General features: G+C 43.1%; 2 protein-coding genes across 3 annotated transcripts in view; one reads left to right on the plus strand and one right to left on the minus strand.

Annotated features, from left to right (window-relative positions):
• Positions 1 to 7: 7 nt before the first annotated feature.
• On the minus strand, positions 8 to 12,484 carry LOC114663967 (interleukin-17C-like). Of its 2 annotated transcripts, none has more exons than XM_028817940.2 (3): positions 12,382 to 12,484; positions 3,017 to 3,240; positions 8 to 443 (listed from the first exon to the last, which is right to left on the minus strand). In XM_028817940.2, the coding sequence occupies exons 1-3, from the start codon at positions 12,463 to 12,465 to the stop codon at positions 200 to 202; spliced, it is 552 nt and encodes a 183-aa protein (XP_028673773.2). In that variant the 5' UTR covers positions 12,466 to 12,484; the 3' UTR covers positions 8 to 199. The 2 variants fall into 2 exon arrangements, with proteins under 2 accessions (XP_028673773.2, XP_051791644.1); XM_051935684.1 differs by lacking the exon at positions 12,382 to 12,484 and adding an exon at positions 6,237 to 6,657.
• Positions 12,485 to 17,836: 5,352 nt separating this feature from the next.
• Positions 17,837 to 22,127, plus strand: part of ano10a (anoctamin 10a) — a 306,493-nt gene continuing 302,202 nt past the window's right edge. The window contains 1 exon segment of the mRNA XM_028817941.2: positions 17,837 to 17,990. The gene's annotated coding sequence lies outside the window, so the exon portion shown is untranslated.

The following is a 22,127-nucleotide window of genomic DNA, read 5'->3' on the forward strand; positions in this document are numbered from 1 at the left end:
AGGTGTACAATTTTCAGTTTTACTCAACTAAATTAAAAAGAAAATAATGAACCTGGGTATAGGAGTGAGTAGATTCTGAGTAGCTAATGCATCTCACAGCATAAAGACGCCCAGCGTTGCCACAGTGAGACAGGCGTGTTGTGGTACCGCAGTGTGGCATTGTGGTGAACGACAGTAAAGATACGACGTTGTGCCGAGTTCATGAACTGCTGACCGTCCTAGGGGCCACACACGTGCAGCCCACAGCCACTTCAATCCAGGCTCGGTTATATCTGAACTTGCCGTTTTTGCATTGTTCGATGTAGTAGACACTCTCCTTCCTCGTGATGGGGACTGACACATAGTCCATGGTAAACGTCTGCCTTTTCAGATCAAGACATCCGGGGCACAGGCAGTGGGCTTCCATGATAGTTTCAGGAAAGCGTCCCGGTTGTCTGTTTATCCTAAAAGTAATAACATCAATGGTTACTCTAAAGAGATCATAAAACATTTCAGTTTTCAAATCATATGCACTTTACTTTGAAAAATGTGTTTTGTCGTTTTTCATACCAGTGGGTCCTAAAGGGTGAATCGATCCTCTGGTAAAATCAGAAACTGAATATTAAAAATGACTTCATATGTGCAGCAGATTCAGAAAGTCTGCAGATGCCTTCCCTTGTTCTTGTTTCTGTTGTGCTGCAGCCTTGTGTTCACATCATTTCAATTCATTTTTTCCTTCATTAAGCAACTCTAAATACCCCAGAATGACAAAGTGAGAATAGGATTCAATACATTTTTGCAAATGAATTATAAATAAAAAGCTGAAATACCCAAATGGACACAATGGACACAAGTATTCAGAGCTTTTGCTATGACACTTGACATGGGGCTTAGGCGCATCCCATTCTGTTGATCTTCGTTGAGATGTTTCCGTACTTTGATTCAGTGGTTCAAACTGTTTAGGAAAGGCACCCACCCATCTATAGAGGGTCCCACAGATGACAAAGTCCAAGCCATGAGGTTGAAGGAATTACCTGCAGAGCTTGGAGATGGGCAAAGATCTGGGGATGGCTACAAAATATGTCGGTAGCATTGAAGGATCCTGAGAGCACAGTTGCCTTCATAATTCTTTTATGGAAAAAAATCTGGAATAATCACGACTGGGCTGGTTGCCCACCCAAACTCAGCAAGGGCCTTCATAAGAGAGGTGACCAAAGACACAATGGTCAACCTGGCTGAGCTCCGGGGAACCTATGTGGAGATGGCAGAAACTTCCAGTAGGACAACCATCAACAGGCAAGACTCCACCAAGGTACCGTCATCAGTCCACACCTTGAACCTGTCCCAGTCATTCAATACATAAGACACAATGTTCCTCCGGATATCAAGAGTGAGCCTGATATGGCCGTGCAATATGTAACACAGAGAATGGAAAAGGCAGGCGCCATCTCCAGGCATGGAAACCACTCGGTAAGTGACAGTTCTTTGATCGATGGTGATCACCTTGATAGACTTGTTAATGGGGGTACGGTTGGAACGATAAAGGAAATGGGTACCTGAACAATTAAACTAAGTCTAAAATACCTACACAATAACTATAATCGTAATAAACGAACAATAAAACAGTGGAGAAGCCGTGGATTAAATAAAAAGGCTGCAGTTATCAGCAGGGAGACATGAATACCGTGGCGAAGCAAGGAAGGGAATGAAGAGACCGGAGCAACAGACGGCCTTATATAGGCAGGCAGCCAACTACGTGGGAGGTGTGGGGATGGGGGACCCAACGCCGCCTCACACAGCGACCGAGCTGCAGGCTATGGACGTATATATATGTACGTAAGTAGGATTCAGTTAGCGTTGGGAACCCGCGTACCAAATTTCTTGAAGATGGGCCCATAAGTAACAGACCGTTGGAAAGTTCAATATGGCGGCCGACAGTGGCATCATACCACCGAAATAAGTACGTACATCGTTTTCGGTTAGCACAGGGAAGCCGCCTACCAAATTTCGTGAAGATGGGGCCATAAATAAGAAAGTTTAACATGGCGGACGTTGTCAACCATTATGACCATTATGCGTAGAATTTCAAAATTAAACTTGCTTAACTTTTGTAAGTAAGCTGTAAGGAATGAGCCTGCCAAATTTCAGCCTTCCACCTACACGGGAAGTTGGACAATTAGTGATGAGTGAGTGAGTGAGTCAGTCAGTCAGTCAGTCAGTCAGTGAGTGAGTGAGTGAGTCAGTGAGGGCTTTGCCTTTTATTAGTATAGATTATTATACACTGTATATATTAAAATGTACTAGGCAGTAATATGGGATTAATGTATTTTTTTCTTTTTAGCAGTATATCCATCTTGATTTTCATTCTACTTTTCCAGGTGTTCTAATTGTTTAATTAATCCATTATTTACTAATTAGTTAATCTGATGCTAAAGTAGTTGCAGCCTTTCACGATTCAGTGTCGTTTGCCTGGGTGTCTGATCTGCTTGTTTTTAATTATCATTAATAAGATACAATGAAGGAAGCAAACTGCACAGAGAATAATGAAAGCAACAAAAGTGAGTTAAGCATTGAAATCTATAGCAAAAGCCGAAATATTTCTAAGTGTAAAAATCATGCCTCTGTGCTTTCTTAATGTAGAAGAGAAAAAAAATCCCGGCTAATTAACTGAGATCAGTGTTATCAGGTGTTGTCACTGATTATAAATCTGGATGGAACAAAAGCCTGAAGCCACAGTGGGTCCCCAGGACCGACTTTGAGAACCCCTGCCCTAATGGAAGAAGAAGAAGAAGAAGAAGAAGAAGAAGAAGAAGAAGAATTGCTGATTGCATTAATTTTACAGAAACACACCCGGTCTAGGCTTCTGCCAGTTTTTGGGCAGCTCTGTTATCTGTTACGTTATTGCCACATTTATTACAGTGTACTTTGCTTCAATAAATCTCCTCATTTTGCCTTGTTTCACTTCACGTCTTTCCTGGAGTGCCCCCTGATGTCAATCCCCCTTGCCTAGGAGTGCCTAAAAACACATATCTATTACCTGTATCCCCATGGTGAAAGTGACCGATTCTCAATATTGGAGCTGGCTAGCATGCTTGGAGACCACTTTGGACAAGTCTGATCTGACAGTGTGATGTGCCTCAGGAACCTCTTATGTACTTTCATCCTTTTTCCCAGCATTTCCGTAGGGATCTCATTTCTACATTCTGACATCTCTTCCTCTGAAGTCAACTCATTTGTCTCAGCCAACAAGATCAACGTTATCTGTATAGAAAAGAAAAAAAAAATTAACCACTCTGCTGGTTTTCGTTTACGCTGTGTGAATGATCTGACCTATTCGTTCTTGAGTTCCATTAAATTAGGTTATATTAGAGAAACTTTATCAGTCCCAAGGCTATGATTATACTAGTACAGAACGGTTTCTAAACGGAAACAATCTCCGTGTGCACTGAAGTTTCTGCATCGTCCTGGTAGATACTGCAGCAGCACAGAGTAAAATGGGCTGACCACGCCTACATGATACGCCCATTCTACCTCGGCCTGCAGTAATTTCCTTTTCAAAGAATCGAGAGGATTCCCCTGTCCATACGCAGACGGGCAGGCTCTGTGAAGAGATGGTGTAGTGAAAAGCTTAAAGCCCCATGAAAATCGGATTCCCGTATACTTTATGCACTTTCAAACGCATCAGCGCATGGGGGACTCGGATGACACATTAGTTCACAGCGTAGAAAAAGAAAGAAACTCTACCAGATTTATACTTTACACCACGCAACGCGACGCATGTTGCAGAGGATGCTGCTGCTATGCAAGCGTTGTACTGTTTATACTTCTGCCGCGCACTTTACATAAATCTTAAGGAATCCACCAGGTGGCAGTGCGAGATATTATCAAGGGGAGAACAGGTTCGGCTTTGCTGAGTTGTCAATTGCCTGGAACACCCATTAAACTCTGATGACACCTTACTGCAACATCTCTGAAAAGGATGTTTAATGATTAAATCCATCAGTCCTGGGATTTGTCCATTTCAGCTAGTATTGGGCACAAGGCTGAAACAATTCCTGGAAGAGGCATCAGCTCATAGCAAGGTGAATACAAGCACACACATACACGCTGGCATCATTTTAGTTTCACCAAATCTGCATATTTTTGGAAGGAAACCGGGGCACACTGTGGAAACCCAGCCGGAAAACATGTAAACTCCAGGCAGGGAATACCAGTGATGTGACTCCCTGCAAGACAGCAGTGCTAACACTCCGCCACCGTGTCACCCCCACGGGTGTCATTATTAGCAGTATTCATTATTAAAACGAAATTACCGATTTATCTGTAAAATGTAACATACATACTTTAATGCATTTCATCATGAAAGTGATATCAAGTATACAGTAATCCCTCGCTACTTCGCGGTTCACTTTTCGCGGATTCACGACTTCGTGGATTTTATATGTAAGCATATCTAAATATATAACGCAGATTTTTCGCTGCTTCCCGTGTTTCTGCAGACAATGTGTCTTTTTACTTCTGGTATTTGCTTCCTCAGTTGGTTTGCCCAGTTGATTTCATACAAGAGATGCTATTGGCGGATGGCTGAGAAGCTACTCAATCAGAGCACGCAGTTAAGTTCCTGTGTGCTGCTGATTGGCTCAGCGACGGAGTGCTGCATTAACCAGGAAGTCTCATCTCACTCATTCAACATTAACGTGCTCCTGCTACTGCATTCAGGGGATTATCACCTTCAATCGTCATCATTTTTACTGCGCAGCATATTCATCACCATCATCACGTCATATATAGCTACGTGTACTTCGCTATACAGTAAGTGTAAACTTATCTACCGATTTCATATTGCTTAGCAGTTGTCCCTGTTATTAATAAAGTAAAGAGTGGGTTGTAAACAATACAGGGAGGGTTTAAAAACGTCCAAATACACGTTAAATAATTAAATAAATATGGTGTCCCTACTTCGCGGAAATTCAGTTATCGCGGTCGGCCTTGGAACCTATCCCCCGAGATAAGTGAGGGATTACTGTAAATCTAAGGATTCTAAATGTGCAGAGAGTTGGAATATCATACATTTAATGTGCTCAGTGTGGCGATCTATTGCTGGCAATTCGCTGCTGTCAGGAGCAGAGGAAGCCCTAGAAAAAAAGACGGCACAGAAGACGGTATGTGAGACTTTTAAAACGTATCATGTCATTACGATCGGGAATATGCGACGCTTGAAAATAAAAGCACCACGAATGCATCTGTATGTCGGAATTTTGCTTCACCACATCGAACCAATCATCAAACATCGAAGCGCGCACACCGTAGGATCCGCAAAGCAGCTTTCTGTCACATGTAGATAGTAACCAGAGACTCTGACGTCACATTCCAACTTTTAGCACACTACGCCCCCCGACTTTTTGCTGGTACTGCAAATCGCGCACGTGTCGCGTTAATTTCTGAGGACCTGCTCAGAGGACGCATCAAATGAACGCTGGAAACGCATGGCAGCCATGATGCGGGCGCGTACGCTTTCTGAGCGTGAAGTATAAATGAGCCCTAAAGGAGCCGCAGTGAATTGCCCCCGTATCACGTTAATGCACTGATTACAGTTGAAAGTAGCAGCCTTCAGAACAGCTGACAGTCATCTTGTCACTAAATGTTAAAGTGACGCTTAAAAAAAATAACACTGTGGTCATTCGCGAGAGGATATACGCAGAAAAACACCTCTTGTACCAAAAAACATCTGTAAAACAATCTCAATAGTGAAAATGAATGAATGTGTGTGTTTGCGTGCGTGTTTTTATATCCTCACTTTACCGTTGTAACCTGTAGGGGGTGAACTGAGCTCCAAACCCCAGACACAATCACATCCAAACCTGTCACAGGTTTAAATGTGGTCTCTTTTTTATTAATAAACGTTATCTTCACACATCAAATAAGAACAAGCAAAATAAATAATCCAGAAAAGCAATCAACTTTCTTCACACTTGTCTTGTCAAACCTCATCCACCTCCTCTTGACTGCTTGGTTAAGATGATGCAGCTCTTTCTGTCTTTGACCAGGCAATACTTCCAGGGCTAGGACATGGTCTGTAGGAAGCACTTTCAGCTCAGGCAGGAGTCCCACAAAGCAGGGACCATATCCCCCTGCAGCACCAACGGAACCCAACAGGGCTGTGCTCCACAAATCCAGTTCTCATGATGCCCTGTGGGTATTGAAGGTTACCCAAATAGCAGGAACGCTGCCCTCTAGCATATGGAGGGACTTAGTACCTGGATGCTGGTGTCTCTTCTGGGCTTCCCATCATACCGACTTCCCTGCCAGGTAAGGATTCTTGGACTGTCCTTCTGCTCTCTTTTTCCCATGGCATCCCCTCTGGGATGCCCATCCATCTCCTGCAGCACTCACACCATGTTGTGCTTTCGTGTCTCTTTCCATCTTGTAATATTATGAGCTCGGCTACATTCCACACCTGTCCTCTTTGATAAGCGCCTTGTTATTAATTTTGCTGTGGAATACTCTCCATCATACTGAACAGATTATGTTTAAGTAAAAAACGTTAATTTGAAGCTGCCAACCCAGTTATTTCCAAGTTGACTTTCATGGGAATCTGAATTTTACACTACAGTAATAACACCACCGAATTATGGGATTTATCTCAAAATTGTAGCAACTGGCAAAAAAAAAAAAAAAAAAAAAAAAAAAAGTCTTTTATGTCTTTTATGCACATGTGTAGATATTATAAAAGATCTGGTAAGATGCACAACAAACGCCATGGAAAGCAACTCTTCTGTGTCTGCTATGCTGAAATAGGTTTTTATTCAGTGAGTGGTGGCCATCCCATGAATGAGATGTTGTAATGAGCAGCAACCAATCAGGGTAAGGCCTGGAAAATAAAGACAAGCCAATCAGAGCGCAATCAGAGTATCGGTTTCGGGATACCAGTCTATCTTGGTGGTGATCTCATCAGACCTGCCTCTACTTTAAAAAATCTTGGTGTCATTTTTGATTCCTCCCTCTCTTATTCCGCCCACATAAATCACGTTAAGAAACTTTCTTACTTTCACCTCCATAACATATCCCGTGTTCACTCCTTCCTCTCCTTCTCTAATGCCGAGAAACTTGTCCATGCTTTTATCCTTCAACATCTGCAATAAGATGCTGCAGATGTTCTATCAGCACCCTCTTCTACGCGGTGGTGTGCTGGGGAAGCAGCATTAAGATGAAGGACGCCTCACGCCTGGACAAACTGGTGAGGAAGGCAGGCTCTATTGTTGGCATGGAGCTGGACAGTTTGACATCCGTGGCAGTGCGACGGGCGCTGAGCAGACTCCTGTCAATCATGGAGAATCCACTACATCCATTAAATAGTGTCATCTCCAGACAGAGGAGCAGCTTCAGCGACAGACTGCTGTCACCATCCTGCTCCACTGACAGACTGAGGAGATCAGTCCTCACCCACACTATGTGACTCTTAAATTTCACTTGGGGGGGGTAAACATTAACATTACAGTATTCAAAGTTATTGTCTGTTTGTATACCTGCATTGTTATCAGTCTTTAATTCAATATTGTTCTTTATTATACTGCTGCTGGAGTATGTGAATTTCCCCTTGGGATTAATAAAGTATCTATCTATCTATCTATCTATCTATCTATCTATCTATCTATCTATCTATCTATTGTATAGTGCCTTTTGTATCTATCTATCTATCTATCACTGGCAGGTGCCCCTTCTAATCTTCTATCACAGCTCCAGCTTATTCAAAACTCAGCTGCAAGAGTCCTTACACAGACCAGCAGCAGCGAGCACATCACACCCATCCTGCTTCGCCTTCACTGACTCCCCGTGTCTTACAGAATTGAATACAAAATCCTACTAGTAACCTACAAAGCCTTAAATAACCTCGCGCCAAACTACATCAGTGACCTTCTCCATCACTATGTGCCTGTCCACCCACTAAGGTTCTCTGATTCTGGCCATCTTGTTGTACCTCGCACTAATCTACACTCCATGGGTGACAGCAGGGCCTTCAGCTGTATAGCGCCCAGACTCTGGAATGACCTACCGAAATTAATCAGGTCAGCTGACTCCATGAATTCTTTTAAAAAACAACTCAAAACTCATCTGTTCAGTTTGGCTTTTAGCTCTACTTGACTTTATTACCCTTCTCTCAGTTTACTTCTCTGTCAAGATGCTTATGTAACCTGTGTGTGTGTGCGAGACCATCAATTATGTTGTCTGTTAGGCTTTTATCTGAATTTACTATCTTACTCTTCTTTATTTATTTATCTGGTTTGTACAATGCTATATCCTGTATACCCTGCTGTTCTTTCTTATATTCTGTGAAGTGCCTTGAGCATGGGAAAGGCACTATATAAATAAAATGTATTATTATTATTATTATTAATAAACTCAGTTTTTGCCCACTCACAGCACAATGCTGACGCTCCCTTTATGGAAAGTATCCGTTTTCAGGAATCTTTGTTTTTTTGTGGTTCAAAAGACCACTTAGTGTGGACGAAAGGCAGAAACGGAGACCAATGTCTGTGTTTTTAAATGAAAACATAGTAGTAGTGTGAATAGGGCCTACCACGTATAGTGCAAGCAGAAACATCAAAAACAAAAATACAGTATAGACTCACAGGACAAATAACACAATCCATTAATAAATACATAAATCTATATATATAAAAGCCAAATACCACTGACTCACTCATCACAAAATCTCCCAAACCATGAGGACTTGGGACTTGAAATTTGGAATGTAGGTTACCCTGGGCCCATAGGTGCTCGCTAAGAAATGGTTTTAAAAATTTGGCGTTCCAAGTGTGTTCTGCCTGTATGTCTGTCCACTTTTCACGAGAGAATTACTTAACGGATTTAGATCTGGTTGTTTTCTATAATTTGCTTGAACTTTCCGGTTGATTTTGTGACTTCTCTCATCGCGCTAAGTACCATAGTTCGCTTGCGGTAGCGATGCATTTATGCAAATCCAACAGAGTAGCTGTGGGCCGAGAGCAGGGGGGCGGGCCCTTCCTCATTCACTCGCCGGCCTCTGTTCGAGTTGGTCTACGTCTCGCCACATGTTGGAGCGCACCTCACCTCCACTTAGCTTAGCGTGTTTGTTCAGCAGACATTATCATCTACAGATTGTTAAGGAGTAACGTTTGACTTTTTGAGAGAGAGATCAGAGCTCCATGTGTTTTAGAGGGTAGCTGTTGATTGCCAGAAATATCACGGCCATGTGCTTTTCTCCCCACACGGGGAACGCTCTCCGGTCAGAGCTGAACACGATCAGATACAGTGCCAGCGTCTATTGATTTTTAAAGTTTGTCCTGTTTCATGACTATGTGGGCACAGCCACAGGGTACAGCTAGTCTATATATATATATATATATAAATATATATATATATATATATATATATATATATATATATATATATATATGTAAAATACAACATCTGTCTGTCCGTCTCTCTGTCCACTTTTCACGAAAGAACTACTTAACGGATTTTGATCGGGTTTTCTTCTATAATTTGCTTGAACATTCCGGTTGATTTTGCGACTTCTCTCATTGCACTAGGTATCATAGTTCGCTTGTGGTACTGATTTAGTTGCGCGAATCTGAGCGAGACACACAGTGTACCCAACACAATTCCAAGTTCAAAGAAAGCATTTTTAATTTTACAGAACACCTTCGTTCTCCGGAACAACGGCAAAATACACCAAATCATAATTCTCTCCTTCCTCCTCCAAGAGTGTTGCCTGCTGCCTCTCGACTATGATTCGTCTAAGTGTGGTGGTGGGCTTTCTTTTAAAGTTGACCTGGGAACTGCTTCTGGTCTCCTGCCCAAGTTGTCTGGAGCACTTTGAGGTGGTGTGGAGCCCAGGGCAGTCCTCTCCTGGCAGTGCCATCTGGCCATTCCCAAAGACCCCCAACAGGGCTATGTTTCTGGATTCCCAACTTCCATGCCACCCTGTGGGTATCTTGATTGGGTTTAGCCCTGAGGAACACTGCAACCTATCATTTGGAGGAATGAACTGCTCTAGTAATGCCCATTAAAATAATGATAATAATAATTCTCTACATTTATATAGCGCTCTTCTCACTACTCAAAGAACTTCAGTGAGTGGGGAATCCACTTCAACCACCACTAATGTGTAGCACCCACCTGATGCGACAGCAGCCATTTTCTGCACCAGGACATTCACCACAGATTAGCTGTTAGGTGGTGATGGGTTGAGAAAGATAGCCAATTAGAGATGGGGGATGATTAGGGCCATGAAGGGCAATTTAGCCAGGACATCGGGATACCCCCCCACTCTTTACAAAGGATGCCCAAGAATCTTTTATGACTACAGAGAGTCAGGATTGCAATTTTACGTCTCATCTGAAGGACGGTACCATTTTTACAACACAGTGTCCCTGTCACTGCACTGGGAGGGCATTGAGGTCCACATTCAGACCACAGGATAAGTGCCCCCCACTGACCTCACCAACACCTTTTTCAGCAGCAACCCAAGTTTTTCCAGGTTGTTCTCCCATCCAAGTACTGGCCGGGCCTGAACATACTTAGTTAGCTTCTGTAATAAGCATAAGTTTAATATGTCACTGTACTCTGTGTAAATCCATCCATCCATTTTCTAACCCGCTGAATCCGAACACAGGGTCACGGGGGTCTGCTAGAGCCAATCCCAGCCAACACAGGGCGCAAGGCAGGAACCAATCCCGGGCAGGGGTGCCAACCTACCACAGACTCTGTGTAAATCCATCCATCCATTTTCCAACCCGCTGAATCCGAACACAGGGTCATGGGGGTCTGCTAGAGCCAATCCCAGCCAACACAGGACGCAAGGCAGGAACCAATCCCGGGCAGAGGCGCCAACCTACTGCAGACTCGGTGTAAATATATCTTATAAATATGCCTTTTTCTACTCACATGCACAGTTGACACACAGGCAGATTTAACACAGGGGTTCACCATATAGAACTGCTAGACAAGCAGTGTAACATAAGACTGACAGACGACTGGGAAATGGGCAGTCAGACTGAGGACCATTGTATATTATTTTTGTCTGTCAAAGTTAGCATGAAACTGTATCCTCTTTGCCATGTTTGGAATGGCATGATTCACCCAAGTGGGGGCCTGCACGTGAAGAAAGAGTAAAAGCCTTGGAACATTGCCCGGCACACCTTTGAAGCCGACGGACGGATGGGAGATAATTCACTCCCAAACTGGGTTTTGCCATTGGCTTCCTTCGTCTGTTATGCAGAGTAAGCCATCATGAAAGAAAGTTATTTCTCCTATGTGATTTCTAACTGCTGTATCACTAAGGGAGGGGTATCACCGTTTTATATTATAGCTATATACATTTGTGTTATGTAACACGCCGCAATTATAAAAGAGTTCATTCCCGCTGGATACAGCTTCAGGTGGGTGGATGGTCTGTTCTGAAGTGCAGCTGGTATGACTCCTTTAGTTCATCCATTATGGCCTCCTGGCTGGGCAAGAATCCTGTCTTTATCCTGGCCAGGACGCCCGTCCTTCGTTCCTGGCACCTACAAATGCTGTATTTTGTTTCCATTATAACTGAACATTTTTCATTTAGCACTCCATTGAGCAGATCAAGAATGGACAAAAGAGACATCACACATGAATTTGAACCCCAGCCAGGGGAGGAACCCTGGCTTTGTTACAAAAAAAAAGAATAAAAAATAATGTTTCAAAATAATATTCTAATCACAAGAATAATTTGTCTCACTTAATAAACACTGCACAAGTCTACCAGATGTTTACTTATTTTTAAGAACAAACTGTGCCAGAGAAGTATTAAGCCTCACTGGGTCACTGGAATGTCATCTCATCTTTACCACTAGTTGTCACTGTTGCACTTTAAAAGCTTTGTCCTTCCCTGGAATTTTTAACAACAAGGAGCAGAATTTAAGATTTCGCTTCCTGGGATTTAATGTTTGAAAGGATTTTCTTCCAGCTTATCTTCATGCACTTACAATTTTTACGGCACAACGGATATAATTGATGTAAATTTAATTCTTACTTTTGATGAGAATTATTAACATAATAATAACCGATCTATAGCATAGCTAAACTTAAACAGCATATATATTAACACTGCCTTTATGCACACATTGTAAATAAATCCACTTTGAAAATATGCTATTTGTATAAGTAATAATTAAAACATGTAAAGCATTCAAGTACTTGTGTTCAAGAAAGAAAGAAAGAAAGAAAGAAAGAAAGAAAGAAAGAAAGAAAGAAAGAAAGAAAGAAAGACACAGTGTGTTGTCTCTCAGCCGTCTGGCACATTTTCACTGAATTTTAACCTCAAACACATTCGCACTGCTTGAAAATGAAGCAACAATCGCAATTAAAAAAAATATCCATGCCTCTCACCACAAGCTCAGCTAAGAGCCACATGCCGGCCATTTCTGCAGAATCATCAGCTGGATGGGAATGAGATCGCGTACCCACAGACATGCAGATTTACGTGTTTTTTGTTTTTGCTGGCAGGTTTTTCAGAGGGGAGGAACTAAAAAAAAAAGCACCAATGCCCTTCTCTTCCCTTCTTTTACGACTATTCACATTCACTCAGCAGTAACTCCTGCACCACATACTGTGACTTCAGAACGTATTCAGACCCCGGCATACCTTCTGCAGACTTTATTGTGTTGTAGATTTCAGTTGAATCTGCATTCTCGCATTAAGAAGTGTTCTATTTGAGCTAACAGTTCTGTAACGAAGTTTGGCACAAAGGGGCTTGAGCCACAACCCAACCTTGCTTGCAAAGACTGAGCCTTTGACGGATGCTATTGTTATACCCCATCATGACACCTCACCTGTTCCTCATTAGCCTGCTTAACATGGAGTCTTCCAAACCGGCGCTACTTGAATATTCTGTGCACTTTCCAATCTTATTGTATAGTGGGTATAGGAAAGAATCCCTCCCTTCGAAATATTCCCATTTTTTTTGCTTTATAGCCTTAAATGAAAACACACAAACCAATATTTTTTCCAGCTTTACTTACTCAATGCAATCTATAACATCCAAGTGAAAGACATCACAGCTACACTTCAGAAGAATTTTAAGTACTAGGGTGTTGTACCATGTTAGCCATTATGAATGTAGAGCACAGGTGTCAAACTCCAGTCCTGGAGGGCCACAGTGGCTGCATATTTTCATTCTAACCATCTTCTTCATTAGTGAGCCGTTTTTACTGCTAATTAACTTCTTTTGCTTTAGCTTTAAATAACTTGACGCAGGCCCCTTAATTGTCTCTTTTTCCTTAATTAGTAGCCAAATAATAATAAGACATCAAACAAGCCACCATATGACCAGCTCACCTGTGCCCATCACACAATATCTGAAAATAAATAAAGATGAAGGTCTCAGTAAGGCTGATCTCTCAGGTCACCAAAACATTTTGAAAATGTTCTTAGAAAAAATAGAAAAATCAACAGATTTGGAAATATCTGCTGTGGCAGAATGAGAGCAGCAAGAAGCCATTGAATTAAATAATGGGCTTAATTAACAGCAAGAATCAGCTTCTCATTAAGAGACTGCTGGGAGTGAAATTGGTTGGAGTTTGAAATCCTAGTTTAGCTGGTCGTCTGTTGGTTCGTTTCACGTCTCATTTCTGTTTGGCTGTCATTTAATGAAGAAAGGAATCAATTGAGAGGACTGAATCCTTAAAAACAGGGCTATTAAAATGAATGGAAAAGGAGTTAATTAGCAGTGAAAACTGGTCACTGATTAGGAAAAGGGTGAGAATGAAAACCTGCAGCCACTGCGGCCCTCCAGGCCTGGACTTCGACACCCCTGATGTAGAGAAAAGTTGAGCAAAATGACACCTTTTATTGGCTAACTAAAAAGATTACAATATGCAAGCTTTCGAGGCAACTCAGGCCTCTTGCCTGAAGAAGGGGCCTGAGTTGCTTCGAAGAATTTTAAAAAATCAAAAACAAGAAATACTGAGATGAATAAAGGATCACCCCCCTCCTAAACTCAATCAGGTGTCCGTGCCCCCCATTTCCATTGCGGTTACTGGCTTCCTTCCACCTGTGATCAATTGTAATGAGTGTGATTAGTGAAGCTGTTCCTGGAGCATTCATTCTCTTGCTTGATAGTGCAACTGACAGCAAACAACTGACTATGGGTGGCAAGCCACTTTCAAAAGATCTCAGGGATAGAGTTATGGACAGACATAAGGCAGGAGATGGATACAAAAAAAATCTCAAAGGCTTTATCAATCCCAAGGAGCTTAGTAAAGTCCATAATAAAGAAGTGTTTGGTACTACTAGGACCTTCCCTGGATCCGGTCGTCCCTCCAAACTGAATGAAAGTGCAAAAAGGAAACTGCTAAGAGAGGCTACCAAGAGGCCACTTTGAAGGAGTTACAGGATCCATCCATCCATCCATTATCCAACCCGCTGAATCCGAACACAGGGTCACGGGGGTCTGCTGGAGCCAATCCCAGCCAACACAGGGCACAAGGCAGGGAACCAATCCAGGGCAGGGTGCCAACCAACCGCAGGACACACACAAACACACCAAGCACACACTAGGGCCAATTTAGAATCACCAATCCACCTAACCTGCATGTCTTTGGACTGTGGGAGGAAACCGGAGCGCCCGGAGGAAACCCACGCAGACACGGGGAGAACATGCAAACTCCACGCAGGGAGGACCCGGGAAGCGAACCCAGGTCCCCAAGTGTCCCAACTGCGAGGCAGCAGCGCTACCCACTGCGCCACCGTGCCGCCCCGAGTTACAGGATTTGATGGCAAAAAGTGGTCATTGTGTGCATGTGACAACAATTTCACAAGTGCTCCACAATTGTGGCTTGTTCAGGAGGGTCGCAAGGAAAAAGCCACTTCTCAAGAAAGACCACATTAAAGCTTGTTTGAGTTTTTCCAGAATGCACCTTGAAGATTCTGATGCCAAGTGGAAAAAGGTCTTATGGTCAGATGAGACCAAAATCAAACTATTTGGCCTCAATACCAAACAGTACACCAATGCAGCTCACCATCCACAACACACCATACCTACTGTAAAGCATGGAGGTGGCAGCATCCTGCTGTGGGGGGGGCTGGGGCTCTCGTTAGGGTAGAAGGAAAAATGGATGGAAAAAACCTGCTACCCTCTGCCAGAAATTTGAAGATGGGCAGAATGTTCACCTTTCAACATGACAACGACCCAAAGCACACAGCAAAATTGACCACACAGTGGCTGAAGGAGAAAAAAGTGAATGTCCTCGTGTGGCCCAGTCAGAGCCAAGACCTAAATCCCATTGAAAATCTGTGGAAAGATTTGAAGATAGCAGACCACCAATGCTCACCAGCTACTATTGAGTGGGCTCAATCTAGATGTGCAAAGCCGATAGAGAAGAATCCCAACAGACTCAAGGCTGTCATTAAAGCAAAAGGTGGTTCAACAAAATGACACTGACATGGGGGGGTGATCCTTTATTTATCTGGGTATTTATTTTTTAAATTCTTCTGAACTGTAGCTGTGATATCTTTCACTAACTGAATATTTGATTTTTTTCCAATTTCAAATAGTATAAAACATTGGTTACCCACTGACTTAAAAGAGGAGAGTTAGGATTCTTCCAGTTTAGCAAAATACGTCTGCATGCCAAAAGTGTGGTGAATGCAATCACAGTTTGTTTGTCCTTCTCCACTTTAAACCCATCTGGAAGAACACCAAACACAGCTGTTAATGGGTTAGGAGGGATTGGGACACCAAGGCTGTCTGAAAGGCACTTAAAAATTTTGGTCCAAAATGATGTGAATTTGGTGCAGGCCCAAAACATGTGATCCAGTGAGGCTGGGACTTGATTGCAGCGTTCACAGGTTGGATCTTGCCTAGAGGCGCAGCTAGGGTTTTCAGCACCTGGGGACAACTGAAGATTTCGCGCCCCCTCCTATTTGCCAAAATGCAATGGGGAAGGGAAAGAAAATTTTAAAATGGCTCCCCCTGGATGCTGCGCCCGGGGACAGATGTCCCCCCTTAACCCCCCACCCCCCCAGCTACACCACTGATCTTGCCCTGGAAACATTTTGGACAGTTTTAGGCGAGGCAGATGTGCTCGATATATAATTTTGAGTTGAATAATTGTATGCTTTGCGCATATGGAGCTCGAGTGAATTCTCTGCATTGCTATTTTCCACTCCTTTTCTGATATATTGATTAAGAGATCTTTTTCCCATTGTCCTCTTGAATCTTTAAAAGGGAGGGGACTGCAAGATAATTTTATATATTTAATAGATGGTGTCCTTGAAATTCAGCAATATTTTTTCCGGCAATGGAGGTGGGTGCAAGATGAGGAAAATCGGGCAGGTTCTGTTTAAGAAAGTTCCTAATTTGAAGATAGTGAAAGAAATGTGTGGCTGGAAAGTTAAATTTGGAATGCAATTGTTCATAGGATGCAAAGATGTTGTCTATATAAAGATCTCTAAGCAATTTAATCCCAAATCTTTTCCAGATATTAAAAACTGCATATGTTTGCAAGCGTTGAAAGAGGTAGTTTTCTTGCAGAGGTGCCACAGATAAAAGATTCTCCATCTTAAAATGCTTTCTACATTGGTTCCATATTCTGAGTGAGTGAAGCACAATTGGGTTATTAGTATATCCATCCATCCATCCATTTTCCAACCCGCTGAATCCGAACACAGGGTCACGGGGGTCTGCTGGAGCCAATCCCAGCCAACACAGGGCACAAGGCAGGAACCAATCCAGGGCAGGGTGCCAACCCACCGCAGGACACACACAAACAAACACACCCACACACCAAGCACACACTAGGGCCAATTTAGAATCGCCAATCCACCTAACCTGCATGTCTTTGGACTGTGGGAGGAAACCGGAGCGTCCGGAGGAAACCCACACAGACACGGGGAGAACATGCAAACTCCACACCATCCATCCATCTTCCAACCCGCTGAATCCGAACACAGGGTCATGGGGGGCTTCTGGAGCCAATCCCAGCCAACACAGGGCGCAAGGCAGGGAACCAAACCCGGGCAGGGTGCCAACCCACCGCAGGGTTATTAGTATATGTATTTTTATAAAAAGATATTAACATACTTTTATAATTTCTTCATTGACTCCAAAACACAGAAACTGGTAAACAACTGCTCACTTAATTAGGCCACGAGTCCAATTAAAGAACAAACACCTGCACCCCAGGTGGTCCCCAATATGGGAACCACTGTGTTAAAAGTATATTAAATTCAGCTATGCTAATGATTTCACGTTGGCCCCTCAATTTTTTTCCCTGCCCAACCCTACTGAGCGTTTTCTGGGGGCGTCACTGGACCTGGGATGGCCTGGCACCCCGTCCGGAGTTTGTCATCGCCTGCTGACAGAAGAAACACCGAAACCACCACGTGCGATCCTGAAGAGGAATATGCGTTTTTAAAAACGTTATTAGTCTAAGGTGTTTTAGTTTAAAAAATGCAATAAATAACTCATTGGTACACGAACTTCCCGGGGCTTGTCATTAGGGCACACCCTGCGGCAGCCTCGACCGGGCGTGGCTCGGTAGGCAGCACTGGCGACTCGAGGACTCTGGCGAAGCAGCTTCTGCAGACGCCGCCGCACTGCACTTCCTTCTGACAGGCTGCCTCAACGACCACACCTTGAAGTATAAACGGAGCTGTTAGAAAAGTCGTACGTTGAGAAAGAAAACGACGGGAAAGGTAACGTCCAGTAGCAGAGAGCAGACAAGATAAGCCCAGCCAGCTTTGCAGAATGCGCGCGTGTGTGTGTAGGTGTGCGCGCGTGCGGCAAAAGGCGGCCTTCTCCCTCATGACGCGCGCACGCGCGCGCCAAACAGCGACACTCCCCGTCTCCGGACACGCGGTGACGCGCTCGCAGCGACGACTCGAAAGAGTGACGGCGGCGGCGGTGGTGGTGACGCTCGGGAGGTGGGGGCATTTGTGCTGTCAGGGGAGCAACACGGTGCATCCCAGGAACTGCAACAACTTGCACACGGGTCCTGGTGAGTAGCAGAGAGAATCAGAATTCCATGTACGAGTCAGCCCACAGGTTCTCGCGTCATACGGTGCCAGCCACGTAGCGGTGGGCGGGCGGACGGACGGACACTAGGCGTGAGGGGGACTGCGGCTCGGTTTAAACTCCAAGTCGTCCGCTTGCTGCACGGCCCTGTCAAGAGACAAACTCCCCCCGCCCAGTAAATCTGCATACTTCAGAGCCGAAAGTCAAATCAGAACTGCATTTTCATTGAACAAGTGACAGGCTGAAATCGGATATCGAGATTGAGGATCCGAGCACGTCACCTACACGTAACTTCAGTCGGTTCTGTTAAAGCGAAAAACGTGTACTTGCAATAGTTTTAACTTTTAAAATCACCAAAACTGCGCAACTTTTTCTTTTTTGCCTGTCACTTCAAAAGGGTTGACAGTTGTGTGGCCCACACTTGATCTTAAACTTGGTCCATCTTCAGCTGTCCCTTCAACACTGGACTATTTTAACGCATGGGCACGCTGGACAGTTGCCCAGGGGCCCCACGATCATAGGGGCTCTATGCTAATCTCTGTTGGTCGTTACTTGCTGAATGGTTGTGTAGACAGGGGCCCCAGTGCACTGCTTTGACTGGGGGGCTATAATGCTGTTAAGACAGCCCTGCTTCAAAATGCAGACCACGTGGTAGCCACAAAAATAGGATGGCCGGATTACACTTTACGAAAAAGTACTTTAAAAAGCCTGCAGAATTCTGGAAAAACGTTTTGTGGGCAGATGAAGCAAAGGTGAACCTGCATCAGAGTGATGGTAAGAGCAAAGTGTGGAGATGAAAAAGAACTGCCCGAGATCCAAAGCAGACACCTCATCTGTGAAACATGGTGTTGGGAGTGTTATGGCTTGGGCTGGTATGGCTGCCACAATATCTATCTATCTATCTATCTATCTATCTATCTATCTATCTATCTATCTATCTATCCTGCCTACTATACTAAGATTAAAATCTATCTATCTATCTATCTATCTATCTATCTATCTATCTATCTATCTATCTATCTATCTATCTATGTCAATCCAGGATTCACATTGAGGTTTACATACTTTTTAAAGGGATTAAAAAAATATTCCACTCAAAAATTATTATTTTTGCATATGTTACTAACCCCAGGTTGTTTGTAGTGATGAGTTTAAAAAATTTTCTCAGCCATCATTACAAACTACATGGGATAAGTAAGGGTGGAGTAGGCCTTCAAGACCCATGGAAAAATGAATACCAGAAATATCTTTACACCATAATTAATTATTTCAATAATCCTATCTACACCTAGGCAAAGTGCAAAACCGAAGATGCCTCTGCTGGAGCCTATCCCAGCTAGCATAGGGTACAAGGCAGGAACAAACTCTGGACAGGACACCAGTCCGTCGAAAGGCAAACACATATCCACACACATACCCCTACCACACAATGGGGCCAATTTAGAAAACATCAATCCACCTAAGCAGCAGGGCCCTGTTAATGTGTTGGGGACAATGGGTACTGGCTGAGGGCCCCAAGAGCATAGGGGTCACCCAATGTTTCTGTTGCCTATGTATGTTTCTGTTTTGCTATCAAAACAGGGACGTCAGTGCATTACTTTGCCCGGCGGCTGATAATGCTGGTAAGTCAGCCATGCTAACCACTGCCGTACGTAATGTTTGGTTCAAAGACAAATTTTACTCTTGATTTATCCCACTAGCTTCACAGTTTAAAATTACAAATCAGACAATTCAGCTGTGATTAAAATGCACATTACAGGCTTTAATTTGAGGGGGATTTGCATATGTTTTAGTCCCACCATGTAGAAATGACAACACTTTTTCTACATGTACCCCCCACACCACCTTTCAGGGCACCATAATGTTTGAGACAATTGGCATCACAGGTGTTTGTGAATACTCAGGTGTGTTTCATTGCTCCATTAGTGCAGGCATAAGATACTTCGACTTGCTACTACCTAAAGACTACCGTTGGAGTCCGTAGTTGCCATTGATCAACATGAGAGTGAGGCCAAGGAAAACCTCAGCTGCTGATGACAGAAGTGTCCTCACTATGGTAAAGAAAAAGCTCAAAATGCCTGTACAACAGATCAGAAACAGCCTTTAGGAGGCAGATGTGTGTGTATTCTAGAAAGTTGATTCAGTTCATCTGGACATAGTTCTTTTTAAGGGAGATACATTACATCATTCATCCACATGACTTCCTAGATTGAGGAAATCACATGGATGAGTGATGTAACGTATCTCCCTTAAAATGAACCATGTCCAGATGAACTGAATCAACTTTCTAGAATTTCCTTACCTGGATTATTGAGCATGCATCGAGACACGAGGTGTATGTATGTGTTGGAGACCACTATCCTCAGAAAATGTCTTAAACAGAAGCACAGGGGCCTCACTTTAAAATGCAAACCACGTGGTAGCCACAAAAACAGGATGGCCGGATTACACTTTACAAAAAAGTACTGAAAAGAGCCTGCAGGATTGTGGAAAAAACGTTATGTGGGCATATGAGGCAAAGGTGAACCTGCATCAGAGTGATGGTAAGAGCAAAGTGTGGAGACGAAAAGGAACTGCCTGAGATCCAAAGCAGACCACCTCATCTGTTACACATGGTGTTGGGGGTGTTATGACTTGGGCTTGTATGGCCGCCTATCTATCTATCTATCTATCTATCTATCTATCTATCTATCTATCTATCTATCTATCTATCTATCTATCTATCTATCTATCTATCTATTATATAGTGCCTTTTCTATCTATCTATCTATCTATCTATCTATCTATCTATCTATCTATCTATCTATCTATGGGCTGCTATTAACCCTAGACGATACCCATGCAACCCCTGTAAAACAACAGTTCTGATAATCATGACCAATTCACAGCGGCAGCAGACCTGGACAACTTCTCTGTACACTTGCATGTCAAAAACTGAGTCATAACACCACAAAGGTTGGAACACATCTGTCTGTCTGCCTGCATTTCTGTCTGTCTGTCTGTACTGTTGTTTCTCCAGTTTATTCATGCTAATCCAGAATTCACATTGACGTTTAGTTACTTTTTATAGGGATTAAAGAAATATTCCACCCAAAAATGATTATTTTTATATTTGTTACTAACCCCGGGTTGTTTGTAGTGATGAGTTTAAAATTTTTCTCGGCCATTATTAATAAACTACACGGGGTAAGTAACACATTAAAACTATATACTTTTTGGGTAGAGTAGGCCTTCAAGACCCATTTACACCATAATTAATTGTTTCAAAAATCCTATCTACACAAAGGCAAAGTACAAAACTGAAGATGCCTCTTTAATGTAAACCATACGCCAAGGAACGGTTGAAACCAGGGAACCTAAGTGAAATTCTTTAATTGGAAAAAAACAGCTAGAGATCAATTTAGAGAGATTTGGCTGAAGGCAGATGCATAGCAAAGAGCTGCAGGAAAGGACCACTCTTAAATCTCCCACAGGTAACTGTGCTAATGATCGCCACTAGGAGAGTAGCATGTGCCAGAGACAGCATCAACTCTCACCAATCGGGTTGAACTTCACATCACTTTGAGTAATATTCTTAAAAGGGTAGACTCATATGTTATACACATTTCACATGCAATTCCATGCACAAAGACATTAATACAGCGACATAAACGCACATTTCCCGTTTTCCTGTGAATGCATAGATTTGTATGCTTTGTAATAAAGTGTGTTTTACATTTAAATGTGTTCATAAATTTTTCAGTAATTTTTCAAATAATGGTAGAGGTTTTTTTCAAAAATTGATGCTGCTGGAAGAATTTCTCCAGTATACTGAATCAACTGCTGTAGCACGTACTTCTAACTGCCATCCCCACCGTTTAGTTATTAAACTGAACATAGGGGTAAGGAAGAAGGTACAGTAAGGGAAATGAAGTTAAATGCTCCTCATTAAAGGAAATAAAAAGTGGATGAATGGAATATGGGCAGCACGGTGGCGCAGTGGTAGCGCTGCTGCCTCGCAGTAAGGAGGCCTGTGTTCACTTCCCGGGTCCTCCCTGCGTGGAGTTGGCATGTTCTCCCAGTGTCTGCGTGGGTTTCCGCTGGGTGCTCCGGTTTCCTCCCACAGTCCAAAGACATGCAG

The sequence above is a fragment of the Erpetoichthys calabaricus genome, chromosome 13 (assembly GCF_900747795.2).
Source record: "Erpetoichthys calabaricus chromosome 13, fErpCal1.3, whole genome shotgun sequence".
Lineage (NCBI taxonomy): Eukaryota > Metazoa > Chordata > Cladistia > Polypteriformes > Polypteridae > Erpetoichthys > Erpetoichthys calabaricus.